Genomic DNA, 13,263 nt, shown 5'->3' with positions numbered 1-13,263 from the left:
ACGAATCTATAAAGCGTGTGTGATTGTTTGTTTATACGAAGAACAATGCTATCGCAGTTTTCAGTTTTCTATGCGATGAAGACACGTGGTGCAAATTTTAGTAAAATTAGTTGGCGTGTCCTTTTGATAAAGTGGCACCAATACAAATCACCATCAGATGTTCCTCTCGTTCTTTTAAGCCACATTCACACGTGCTCATCCCTTCATGTTTTTCTTACCTTATTGCTTATTTATCGCTGCTATTCTTTACGAACACGCCGAATAAAAGTCAAATATACTACAATATAATTTTGAAAAATTAAACATATACCTGATCTAATTAATTGAGATTCGATTTAGTTTGGGTTACTGTATTAAAACATTCTCAACTAATCTGATCCGATTCAACTTCAATAAATTAGTATTAGATTGAATGGTTATTCTTAGAAGATGAGTTTGAGTCTAACTCAACTACAGAAGCTAGCTCAATGGATGAGGAAAAGATTATTTTTTTCTCCCCTTTCGGTATGCATCATTAGTTTATATAAATGATTACAAACTTAAAGATAAACTAAGAATAATGATAAAATATCTTATCTTATATTCTAATAATATATTATATTAAATACAAACTAATTAGCTAGGCTAACGATAGAATATCTTATCATATATTTTGATAATATATTCTATCAAATACAAACTGATTAGTTAGGCTAACAATACTGATAGAATCTTATCATATATTCTATCACACCCCCGCAGTCGAAGCGAGAGGTTGACGAACACGAACACTGAGACTGTCTCGAACTGGACCCAAGACCACCCCCACTATTTTTTTTTTCTTTTCAGAATTCTTGTGATATCCAGACGGCTTCCCACGTTGTTGTTGGTCTGAATGAGAGAAATTTGAGTCATAAATGGATTGTGAAACAACCACCATTGCCGATTCGGCTTCCTCAAGTATGAGCATTGACCGAGCCTGATAAAACAGAGGTTGATGATCACTCTGCTAAATTAACGTCCCTACACCTCGATATGCACTTGTGAGACCCAAAACAAGTTGAATGACGAGGCAGCTCTTCGACAGACATTCTCCATTTCAAGAGTGATGGAGATATGGTTCCTTATATTGGAAACCGCAAGAGACGAATGGAAGGAACTCTTATTGTCCGTCATGGCAGTGAGAGGAAGAAGAAATAAGAGATGGAGGGAAGGTAAGGTAAGGGAAGTGATTTGAGAGAGATAAGGTAAGAGAAGAGATTTGACAGAGACAGCGAGCAAAAAGGCTCACCGGGGTTTGAAAAGTTCAGCCCATGTCACGCATTGGACATTTTCCATTTCAAGAATGATTGGGACATGATTCTTGATGTTGGAGACAGCAAGAGCAGTGTGAAAGATCGAGTTTGAGTGAGACATGGTGATGGAGAAGAAAAAGAAAAGGGGTTGAACGACGCTAGGACCTGTGTGCGAAAGCCAAAAGAAGGCGCTAAGGCTCTGATACCATCTCAGAATGAATAATATGAGAGATCCAACTCAATCCGAAAAGCTAGCTAGGGATAAAGGAAAGATTATTTTTCTCTCCCCTTTCGTTAAGCATCATTAGCTTATATAAATGATTACAAGCTTAAAGATAAATTAAGAATAATAATAGAATATTTTATCTTATATTCTGATAATATATTCTATCAAATACAAACTGATTAGTTAGACTAAGAATACCCATAGACTATCTTATTATATATTTTGATAATATATTCTATCAAATACAAACTGATTAGTTAGGCTAACAATACTGATAAAATATCTTATCATATATTCTATCAGTTATTACTTATTAAATTGTACATATTAATTTTTTTATTTAAAAATATCTTTGTCAAAACAGGATAAATTTTTAATTATATACAATTTGTTTTATTAATTATTAATAACCTTCTACTTTATCCTAATAATTTATAGTTAACAGATGAGTATTTTTCTCATTATAACTATGTACTATCCAATGTTTTATTAGATTTTTAATAACATATTTTCCATTTAATTTACAAATGAATTTAATTTAATCAATCATTAGTATATATTTTTATACTATCAACCAATTAAGTTAAAGAATTTGAGGTGCGGTATAAAATTTCACTATGTTCATTTGAGTAAAAATAATTTATTTAATACATTTTGGTATTTAATCTCTGATAAAATGAATTGGAATATACCGTATTATTTGATTGAGGAAAAAATACTATCAACCAATTAAAAACTATCTTAATTATAACTTTGAAAATAATAAAAATTTATAATTTCCAATCACATAAAATTCGAAATTAGGTAAAGAAGAAAACACGTTCTTATAGTGTTAGAGAACATCCAATTAATCGGTAAAAAAACATTCAATTAAATTCCACTAGCAAATATTAAATTAATTGATTGATAATTGATATGCTTTGCTTGTTTTGGAAGACATTATTATTATCATTTGATAGCAATCAAAATTAGAAAGACACATATATATAGTTAGATGGAAGAACAAGAGGCCGTATTTCACTCTCGGAATTCTGGTTCTGCTTCTGCTTCTGCTTCTGCATACATCATATCACAAACAATCTTTCTCTGTCTGAATCGAACACACGTGAGTATGTCTGATAACGAAGACCATGCAGACTACACGGACAATAATTCCTCTGCAAAGCGTAGGTTCAGGGATAGGTCCAAGGTACGTTACCTTCAATCCATTTTCTTCATATAAAACTTAGATGCATGTTTTTGGTGCTGTTCTTGAATTAGATTTTGAAATTTTACTTCGCCTAATAAAATAAAATTTATATTCGAACAGAAAAATAGTATAAAAAGCACGAACAAAAACTGTATTTATTTATAGTATCTTTGGAAACTAGAAGGAAGGAATTACGTTTGATTGAGATACAGAAATTATAATTATTTGCTTTTGAAAATCACATCCAGAACGTGGAACCAAACACGTTATTAATTGGTGTAATAAGTTTTGTTTCTTTTTGTTTTTCAATTTAATTTCCATGCATGGCTGCATCTGTTTTTTTAATTTTATGATATGGGTTTAATTTGTTTTTTGTTTTTTGTTTTGGCTGAAAATGAAGGAGGTATTGTCCAAACAAGCCGTTAAGTTAGCCAAGCAAGCTGAAGAGCATGAAAGGTTCATCAACAAGGTGGGTCTGTTCTGCTTAATTTCTGATTCACGTATTCATCATCTATGGCCATTTGGGTATGCTAATATTGAACAAGCTTCGATTTTGATGTTTGTTTTTCTTTCTTTCTATGAATGTTCAGGTGACTCATTTTTTGGGGGTTCTTGGCTTTGGTTGGTTTTGCTTCATCTTTGGGGCAAGTAAGTTGATTCTGTTTGACACTGCATTGGTTTTTCTTTTTCTTCTTTGAACAGATTCAATTCCTTCTTTATTGGTTTTCATTTTTTATTATCCTCTTTTACCAGGGCCACAAGCCGTTCCCTTGGTATATTGCTTGTTCTACGTCGTGTTTGTTCCTCTCCGTTGGATATATTACAGGTTCAAGAAATGGCATTACTATCTCCTGGTGAATGATGATATCTCAATTTCTGTATTTTAAGTTTATTGTGCAACTATTAAACTAGAGAAATGCTAGCAAGTAACAATGCGTTTCTGTAATTTAAATACACTATTGATTGGAATTTATTAGAAATCGTGAACTTTGTGTGGCTCTTGTTACTCTTACTCGTGAATTGTATTTTCTAATCAATTTTAACTGATGATAAAGAGTGTGTTGGAGAGTGTATTGCTAGCACTTCTCATGAAACTATTGTATGTTTTGTGAATTTAAGCAGTGTTTCAATTCTTTGACTGATTAAAATCATTGGAACAATGTCTCAATGTTCTCATTATCATAAGGATATAAGTATTATGATACATCCTTACTTCGTGGGAAGGGAACCTCCGGAATTAGAGAAGGAAGGGAAATAAATTAGAAAGGAAAATAAGACTCAATTCATTTCTTGCTTTTCAGTATTGACGCAGTACATATATATAGCAGATATTGCCTTGCAACTACCCACTAGCTATGCATAACAAGAGCCTACACTTTGGGGATTCTGTTAAATTGCTATAACAAACTATAACCATCTCTAATGGTAATCCCTTTAATACCCTTACAGTAATTAATCTACTTAGGCTAGGTTCCTAACATATTAATTTCTTGTGTTGCTGTAGTAGAAACCTATGTAATGAAAACTAGTCGGCTAAGTGATTGTTCATGTGTTTCAGGATTTTTGCTATTATGCCAATACCATTTTCTTGGTTTACCTCCTTTTTTACCCAAAGAATGAAAAGCTTTTCCTGGTTTGTTTTTCATTTGCTGAGGTAAGCATGTTATCCTTGATAATTTGATGACTTGGTAGAAGAATGATTTATTTGTCTACTTTATGACTTATCCAAAGAGCTTTTGCAGGGGCCATTAGCATGGGCTTTGATTGTTTGGCGTTGCAGCTTAGTTTTCAGTTCAGTTGACAAAATTGTCAGTGTTCTTATCCATCTTTTACCTGGTATGATATACCTTTATTTTTTCAGCAGTCCTCTCTTTTTTTTTACAAGATAATAAAATTTTGGAAAACCTTACTCTTCTATGATCATTATAGACTCATGCTTTCCATAGTCAAATATTGAGAATATCTGACAAAATAATTATATTGGGTCAATGTGTTGTTAATGTATGCTTATCAGGGAATTTGTATTGTGTAAGAACAATATGAAGGACCTTCAAATTGATATCATCAAGGGTCATCTACATAAAATCAAAACACATCAATATTTTTATCTTATTTTATACTTCTGTTCATGTCACAGACTCGGTGTTGCTACCCCTCCCCCAAAGAAAAAAAAAACTATCTTCTGTTTCTTGCATGAGTCGCATCTATTTTCAGATGTCTTCATTTCTTGATGTGCTTGTATGATTTAATATCTGCTAGATATAAAACCATTTACGAGCCTTCATCTAACAATATCCACCTAAATCCGCATATTCAATCACTATATTTTTTTCTGTATATTATGAAAATATGTAATTCTTGTTTATCTATGGAACAACTTGAACTTCTACTTAGACATCACAATATTAGAGATGCTACAATTGGACTGGATTTGTGATAGGCATGTCAACTTTAGGTTTCTTGTTGCATCCATTTTGGTTATTATTATGCTTTTAATGCAATTTTTTTTCCAGGATTGGTTTTCTTTACCATTCGATGGTGGAATCCTGCAACCTTTGAAGCCATGCGACCAGCAGGAATGGCTGGAAGATCTACATGGCCTTATATTGAGGATAAATCCTATCTCTGGATGTGGCTGTTTCTGGTACCCTTGGCAGTTTACATTCTCTGGCAGGTTCTATACTTCCTCATTGTCAACGTCTTGCGCCAACAACGGTTTTTAAGAGATCCTGAAGTCATGACTTCCTACAGGTAACTAATGAATGAGCATTTCTACAGGTGTTCTAGAGTGGTAGTTGATCATTCTTTGACATTTCTCATTTTATTGCCTTAACTGTTTGTTGCATAGGGAACTCTCCAAAAAAGCTCAGAAAGCAAACAATATTTGGTGGCGCTTAAGTGGCTTACTTGGAGATCAAAATCGCTTGTTAATGTACATTGTTCTTCAAGGCATATTTACCGTGGCAACCACGGCTCTGACTGTTCCCATTTTCTTGTCATATGAATTGTCTGTAGTCTTCCAATTGCTTAAGATTTCTGCATCAGTGTGGAATGGGGGAAGCTTCCTAATAGATGTGATGCCTAGGCAAGTAATTCTCGAGGAGAAAAAGAAATCAGAGATGCAACCTGTTCAAAATAAAAAAGATCAGTGATATATGGTGATGGAAAGTCGTAGGTAGTTCAACAATTCTTGAGGCATCTTGATTTCATGATATGAATTAATTATCCATTTAGTCATTTACCATATTAGTCTTAATCTGTATACCATGGGAGTGCAGCTCAGTTGATTAAATTTTACCATATTAGTCTTAATCTGTATACCATGGGAGTGCAGCTCAGTTGATTAAATAGAGTATGTAAGTTGTTGTAAACTTTCTCACACCTAAGGATAAAAAAAACTAAAATATGTTTTGTGTCCCTATAAACGTTTGGAATCCTTCACAGTAAAATTTTGAATATGTTTTTCGTTCATACAAAATATAAATATGTGATATTTTGATTCCGACAAATTCGATCTGGCATGTCACTCTTTTTAATGGGGTGTCCCTCTTTCATTGGTTCAATTACTAACTAATCTCTTGATATTTTTGTGGGTTACCCCCCCCCCCCCCCCTAAAATTGAAAAGAAAAGCTTCAAAATTTCAAACCCCTATTTAATTAACATTTATCTTCTTCAAAACTTCAACAACCTCGGACTTTTCCGGACAAAATGTTCTTCTCTGATGACAGTAGAGACAATCAACTTCTTCTCTTACAATGATGACTTCTTCTTCCTTCGACGACAACAACACCCACTCTTGACTAGGTTTTGGACGCAGAAGAGAAAGATGTGGTGCGGTTTAGGGAATTGTTACTCTTCTGTTTTTTCATATCTGGCGATGCGGCCTCTCAATCCCTTTGTGCCTCCTCTTCTCTGATGATGACTTCTTCTTCTCCAACGACAATGGCCCACCCCCCGACTCGGATTTGATTTGGATGCGAAAGAGAAAGATGGGGTGCGATAGTGTGTACTCTGTGGTTTAGAGAATGCTTTCACTCCATTTCTTTTTCTAGATCTACACCATCAAAAACATCTTCTCCCTCCATGCAAACCGGACTAGACTGGCTTGGCTGGAACGCTCGTAGTTGTCTCGTGGCAGTGAGGAGATGCTGATGCGATGGCTTTGGTGGCGGTGAGAGGAGGAGGGAGAGTGATTGCTAGAAGAGTGATGAACCGTGGTAATAACAGTGGGGGTGTTGTATCATAGTAATCAAAAGTTACATAACAATGTTTAAGTTATTAACACCACAAATTGCAAAAAGCCTTAGTTCTATTCTGGTTATGGTGGTTGAAGTCTTGAAGAAGATAAAGGTTAGTGAGAAGAGAGTTTGTGAGGGTTTATTTTGCAATGAGAGAGCGACACTAAGAAAGAGAGTGACATGTGTGCTCCAACATCAACCAGACCTAACTTTTGCCAATATATTTTAGTTTTATAAGAACAAAAAATATATTTAAAATTTTATATTTTAAATATTTTAATATTTATAAGAAAGAAAAATATATTTTATTCTTAAAAAAAGTCTTACTTTGTATTTTAAGAAGACCCCATAGTGTTGCCCATATATAGTTCTCAAAATGCAATTGAAGTGGAATATACCAATGCATATTCCGTGTGCATTTCTTCAAAAGGAACAAAGTCTTGAAAAGTTTGATATCTTGGTATAGTTTTCTCTTCATCTCTAATTTCATTGAGCCTTGCGAGATACTAGCAAATTTTGGCACACATATCCTTACGGCTTGTGATGCTCCCACCACATTTTTTGTCCGTCATGTACAAAAGTTGCTTAAAAAATGAACAAGGAAATCGACAATGGAATAATCAGATCCATCATGAAAATCTCATCAATGTGGAAAAGGTCAAAGAGTTTCATTCAGGAGGGCAACTTTAAGGTGCAAAATTCATAAGTTATGACAAGAAAATGGTATTTGCTCCTGAGTCCTGACTATCAATCCTCCAATTTATTAACCTTCAATTAGCTCAGAACATGGTGCATTTGAAGATATTGTTAAAACTTGAATAAATAAATATATGAATGAATGAATGGAAGTTGAATAAAGGATATATCATTTGTATTGCACTGAGTCACTTTTCGGGGGACAGCCACAAGAAGATAAAGCGTTCAGAGGCAACAATCACTGATATTGTGGGATAATGTGTTGTTCATCCCAGTACATTGTACTGATCCTGAGAACCTGCAGCACGATAACATCATAATAAGAAAGCAAATCAAAGAAAAATATGATCTTAGTTAAAAGAAAGAAAGAAGGAAGGAAAACCCACAGGGCAAAGCTCCTTTGTAATTTCATTCAAGGTCTTCTTGGGTTTTTTGATGTAGCTCCTGTTGTTTAAATTTGAGGACTCAAATGCAGCTCCTTTATAATATTGTTCCATCATGTGAGTATCATATAGATGTGGTAACCTTCGAAATGGGTTTATTGCCAGTATACGTCTGCAACAATGTAGTAGTAGTAGCAGCAGCAGCATGGTTACATTGAGTTCTACTTTCACTAAAATAAAAAAAAATAAAAAACAATTTTAGCATTAAAAGAAATAATAAGATTATTAGTATCTTACTTAGGTACATAGATTTCATTGTGTTCATATCTAGCTGCCAAGTTGTGCAGAACTCTTGTTTCATGCAAGTATGACAGTTTTGTCATGTCATCTACACCTCCAGGGGGAGCTTCATCATCTTTGGGAAAACCTGAGATATTTGCGATAACCTGCAACTAGATTTCATGCTGTTAAAAATAAAATCATAAGCAAAAACCTTGGACACTCTTCTTTAGTTACTGGTCAAACATAAAGGACACAGTCAATTAGACAATAAGAAGGGAATAAGCATAGGATTTGTTTTACCAAAGATATAAATTAAACATATAAGGCACAATTTTACAGATTACATTACATTTTAGATAATTATATATTCTTGAAGGTTATTTAACCCATCTTGATTCGCAGAGCATGTAAAAAAAAAAAAGTTTACAAATAAAAATAGTATCAATCTCACTAGCAAAATGTACATTGTTAGATTGGGACAGTTTTTTTTTGTTGGTTAGATTGGAGGAACAAGCACCTGATAACGAAAGGGGATGGTAGATTGAGGAGGCTGTTGTTTCAAGCACATCTTTTTTGGCTTCTCGAATGATCAATTTAGAATGTAATATTATATTTCAGAATAATTACAAATTTTGGCTTCCAACATGGCCATGGAAGGTAAAAAAAGTATTTCGGAAAGAGTGCAGGAAATAACTTGAAGGTGCAGAAAACAAATTGGAGGTACAAGAAGCAACGGCCTTAAGAGGATCAAGTGTCCAACACCAAAATCACACCAAGTCTTTAAGAATTTGGGCAGTGTCATTTGAGCTCAAAGGTCATTGACCGATAGAGTTGTTATTGTAAACCTACCCTTGCCACAGAATCCTCCTTGCTAACTTAATTTATGACAATGTGTGTCTATTTTATGTGGCATATGGAGGGGGAAGGAGAGGATTCGTTGATAACGTTCAGAAAGAAAATTCTACAAAATCTTGAAAATCTTTAGGGATTAAGAATTAAAATCTAAAAAGATTGAGAGACTAAAAACTTAATTAACTCTAAATAAAATTATAGTAATTGATAAGAAAAATAAATTATTAGATTAAAAGCTTATATAAATCCTTTTCGAAATCTGAAGTTTGAACATTAGACAGTTCCACTATCTCATGTTTTAGATAATAAAAAATTACATTAATTAAGATGAAAATAAAAAATAATACTGTACCATGTTTTTAAGAGACCCAATTATCATGCATAGCCAGCATAGGGACACAAATTGAAAGATTTGTATTGGAGCTTGGTCACTTAACTCTATCCCATGCATGCAAATCCATGCTTTTACTAATTTATTTCAAAGTTCCTTAATATAACACCTACGACAAAATCTTTTTGAAATACCATGATCTTAGGCTATAGCCAAAATACAACACCTACGACTTTCTAGTTAGAGTGTGAAAGCATGAGACATTTTAAAAAGAGGAAGAAGAGAAGAAGGGGAATGGTCTGCAGCTGTAAGAGAAAAAGGAGGAAGAAGATAGAAGGGATAACTTGGAGTTTTTAAAAACTGGGAGGTGCATGATACATTTAGGAAGCTAGGTGTAGAATTCAATTCTCCTCTTTTGTGGATACTTAAAAAGAAAAATTGTTCAAATTATTATTTTTTCTTCAATGTGGATACTTTAATTCCAACCAGCTAAGCTGCACCTATTTTTTAAAATAAATAAAAAAATAATCAACAAGCGGTGCTGCTTGTGGCTGTGCCCGTTGATAGAGGACCATAAAACAAAAGTTTATGTTTAGGTCTATTTAAATATATATTTTTCTGTAAAAAAAATTTGCTTTATTTTTTCAACAATGAAATTCTATGGTTCGGGTTACATGAATTAGGACATGGATGGCTCCTATTTGGCTCCCAAGAGATCGAAAACAAAGATTCTTAATGGAAGAGAAAGTGGTCCTCTTGAGGTCTGAAAACTAAGTATGTGCTTGAAAATAAAAACTTTTTCTTTCCATGATCCTTAATTTTTTATGTACATCACACGAAAAAGTCACCAATGAAAATGTTCACAGAACACTGACAAGTCTTTTTTTCTAAGTCCAGTCAATCACATTTATGAGTGCATCTACCAGTTGTATGAAATCGTTTCAATTCAGTAATGTTAAATATGTAAGCATTAAATAGAGAACTTTGATATTTTATAATAGTGACTCAAGATACCGTTGTTTATTAAAAAAAAATAAAAATAATTATCATTAAAAACTACAACTCAGTTGCTCCCAAAAGACCAAGGAGCATTAGAGACATTTTGATTAAAACGAGCAAAAAACAATTAGAGGCTCAGAGAATAGTATTATAGAAACATACAAACTGGCAAACCAGAAGTTCGTACTCCAATAAATCAATCCACTAATACTAAGAGGCTCTAATGGGACATCAAAAACACAATTAGAGCCTCAGTTATCCTGCTATACAAATATGTTAACAAAAGGCCACGAATCACTCAAAGTATGTGAAAAAAATAAAAAACACAAACGGCAAACCCAAGACGCTGCTTAATCATTGATTAGCAGGGTCTAATAACTGAACTAAAAAATACCAAAATTGGAGCCTATCTTTTTTTTCTTCACTCAGTTTTTTACAAGCTACGAGGCAATTAGCCATTGCCTTTCTCCTTCAACGAGTTAAGCTTTTCGAGCCTCCATTCTCCTCTAAGCCGAGCAATGAACGTTGCGGCTTTAACATTCACATCGGGGCTGGGACAGAAAACGTTACGATCCGTAACGGTTTCATTAACAGAATCAGTAACGGCGTCAATGATTGTAGTTTCCGACACATTAATAATGTCCTCGCGTTCTGGAGAGCTACACCGCGAGCTCTGGTTGCTACGTATCTTCACGAAATCTCCGCGAACTACGAACTTCATCGCCTTCATCTTAAACGGTGGTGGCGGCGGCGGAATCGGAATTAACGGCGACTGGTTGCCGGCGTTTAGAGTCTCGTCGTTGAAAGTGACAGCTCTGTTAGGGAGAGGTGGTCGGCCGGAGTTTCTCCGCCGTGGAGGCTCTGGCGGAGAAGACGGCGACGGAGGGATCTGGCTCTTGCGCTTTGACGGCGGAGGAGGTGGTGGCGGAGGTGGCGCCGACACCGAGTGGATTTTCTTGCTCTTGCCTAGTCCTTTTCGGAATAGACTGTGGAAAACTGAAGGAGGCGGCGGAGGTGGCGGTGGAGGTGGTGGCACTGTCGTGTTACTCGTTAATTCATCGACATTATCATCGTAATGCTGATCGTGATTTTCGTTATTCTTTGTCTTTTGTTTCTTCTTTTTCTTTCTCTGATTGGAGAGAACTGAAGCCCAAATCATCGCCATCTCTCTCTTCACGGTGCTCTTCTTTCGCTCACTCTTGCGCTCCGATCGTGCCTTCGCCGACGGAGGCTGCGGCGGCGTCGGAGGAGCCGCCGGCTGAGAGCGGATCGTCGTGAACTCGCTGTGGTCGAGCTCTACAGTTATCTCACTCTCTCGCTCTCGCTCTATTTTCCGATGCGTCCGTCGGGTATTGCGACGAGCAGATTCTGGCGGAGGAGGAGGTGGCGGAGGTGGTGGAGGTGGCGTAGTTGACTTCACCGGCGGCGGAGAAGAACGAATTTCGAAGGTATCAACCAGAATTTCCTTAATTTGATCTTCTTGTGGTTGTTGTTGTGGTTGTGGTGATGGTGATTCCGGCCACCGTTTACGGTGGTCGAAGGCGGGGAAGTACTCCCTAGCCGGCGAGCGGAACTGCTTATCGATTTCGAAATCGTCGTAGAACCGGAACTTGAACCGGTCGTCACCGGTTTCCCACTGGCGCAGATCTGGATAAGAGCTGCTGTTTCGTCTCATCTTCAAGCGGTTTCCCCCGGTAGCCGGTGACTCCAACCTGTTAAGAGGTGTATCGTTACCATACACCTTTCTCTCCTCTGAGAACCCGAACCACTGCGATTGTCCCTCTGAAGGCACACGACGAAACGCGGCGTTTCGATCCGAAACGGCATCGTCGTCGTGCTGGTGCACGTGGTTATTATTCTGGGTCTGTTCTTCGTCGTTGTTTCGTCTTGCGAAGACGCCGCATAGGATAGCAAAAACGACGAGGAGGATGTTGAGGGAGTCCCAGCTGGTCTTGACGTCGGAGGAGGCCGGGCGGAGGAGGCGCGTGGCGGCGGAGAGGAGCGGCGGCACGGCGAGGAAGAGGAGCGTGAGGATCACGATTGGGAAGAGAATGATGAGCAGCGGAGGGCTCAGTAAGGGTGGCGAAGAGTGCCACGAGCGACGGTGGGGCATGGTGGTTGTGAGAGTGGAAGAAACAAGTGTGTGTGAGGTAAGGTTTGTGCTCTATTCTATTTCTATCTCTTGTTTTGTTTTTGGAAATTTTTCAGGTACGGGGACAACGTGAAATGAAATTCTTATAGCGTGGAATAATAACAACGTAGCAACTAGCAAACTCTTTACGATGGACAGATAATATACTTGGAGTAACAGGTACTTCCTAAACTAAACTCTCCAATTGTATAAATTTCCTTCAATTAATTTAATCATTTGTACATTGTTTTTTTTTTTTTTTCAAAACATGGTAATTAGGGCTTTTGATTCTTTTGTGGGAGTTGATTGAGATATTCTTAGGAGTTTTGGTTTAAAGTTAAGTCACATTCAAAATCTTCTATTTTAATTTCTTATTAAGATTGTATTTTTTGAAAATTGAATTTAACATGGATTGGTTATGATTGTGGTTAATAAAATTAGTGGAAAATTAATTAAAAATTGAAAAGTTATCTCATTAAATTATAAGTGTTCAGACTAGTTATTGAAGTAATTAAAAAATATAAAATAAAAAAATTATGATTTATTTAAAAATATAATAAATATATTAAAGATAAAAAATATGAAAAATTAGAAGATAGAAATTGAGGTTTTGAAAATAATTAGAAACTATTTATCCAATATTCAAACAAGTTGTCAAGAT

At 35.7% G+C, this 13,263-nt stretch overlaps 3 protein-coding genes across 3 annotated transcripts; 1 reads left to right on the top strand and 2 right to left on the bottom strand.

Moving 5' to 3' along the window:
* The first annotated feature begins 2,462 nt into the window (after window positions 1-2,462).
* LOC114367299 (uncharacterized membrane protein C776.05-like) lies at window positions 2,463-6,037 on the top strand. The gene is made up of 8 exons (XM_028324456.1): window positions 2,463-2,689; window positions 3,090-3,158; window positions 3,280-3,337; window positions 3,443-3,543; window positions 4,248-4,343; window positions 4,432-4,525; window positions 5,203-5,440; window positions 5,538-6,037. The coding sequence occupies exons 1-8, from the start codon at window positions 2,495-2,497 to the stop codon at window positions 5,839-5,841; spliced, it is 1,155 nt and encodes a 384-aa protein (XP_028180257.1). The 5' UTR covers window positions 2,463-2,494; the 3' UTR covers window positions 5,842-6,037.
* Window positions 6,038-7,262: 1,225 nt separating this feature from the next.
* On the bottom strand, window positions 7,263-9,848 carry LOC114425588 (myosin-17-like). The gene is made up of 4 exons (XM_028392528.1): window positions 8,807-9,848; window positions 8,305-8,453; window positions 8,011-8,179; window positions 7,263-7,922 (listed from the first exon to the last, which is right to left on the bottom strand). Exons 1-4 carry the CDS (start codon window positions 8,855-8,857, stop codon window positions 7,863-7,865), a joined length of 429 nt encoding a protein of 142 aa, XP_028248329.1. The 5' UTR covers window positions 8,858-9,848; the 3' UTR covers window positions 7,263-7,862.
* Window positions 9,849-10,922: 1,074 nt separating this feature from the next.
* Window positions 10,923-12,584, bottom strand: LOC114367780 (WW domain-binding protein 11-like). Its single transcript, XM_028324968.1, has one exon. It carries the CDS (start codon window positions 12,582-12,584, stop codon window positions 10,923-10,925), a length of 1,662 nt encoding a protein of 553 aa, XP_028180769.1.
* Between the last annotated feature and the right edge of the window lie 679 nt (window positions 12,585-13,263).

The sequence above is a fragment of the Glycine soja genome, chromosome 9 (genome assembly GCF_004193775.1).
Source record: "Glycine soja cultivar W05 chromosome 9, ASM419377v2, whole genome shotgun sequence".
Classification (NCBI taxonomy): Eukaryota; Viridiplantae; Streptophyta; class Magnoliopsida; order Fabales; family Fabaceae; genus Glycine; species Glycine soja.
This window is presented reverse-complemented; position numbering and strand designations above follow the sequence as displayed.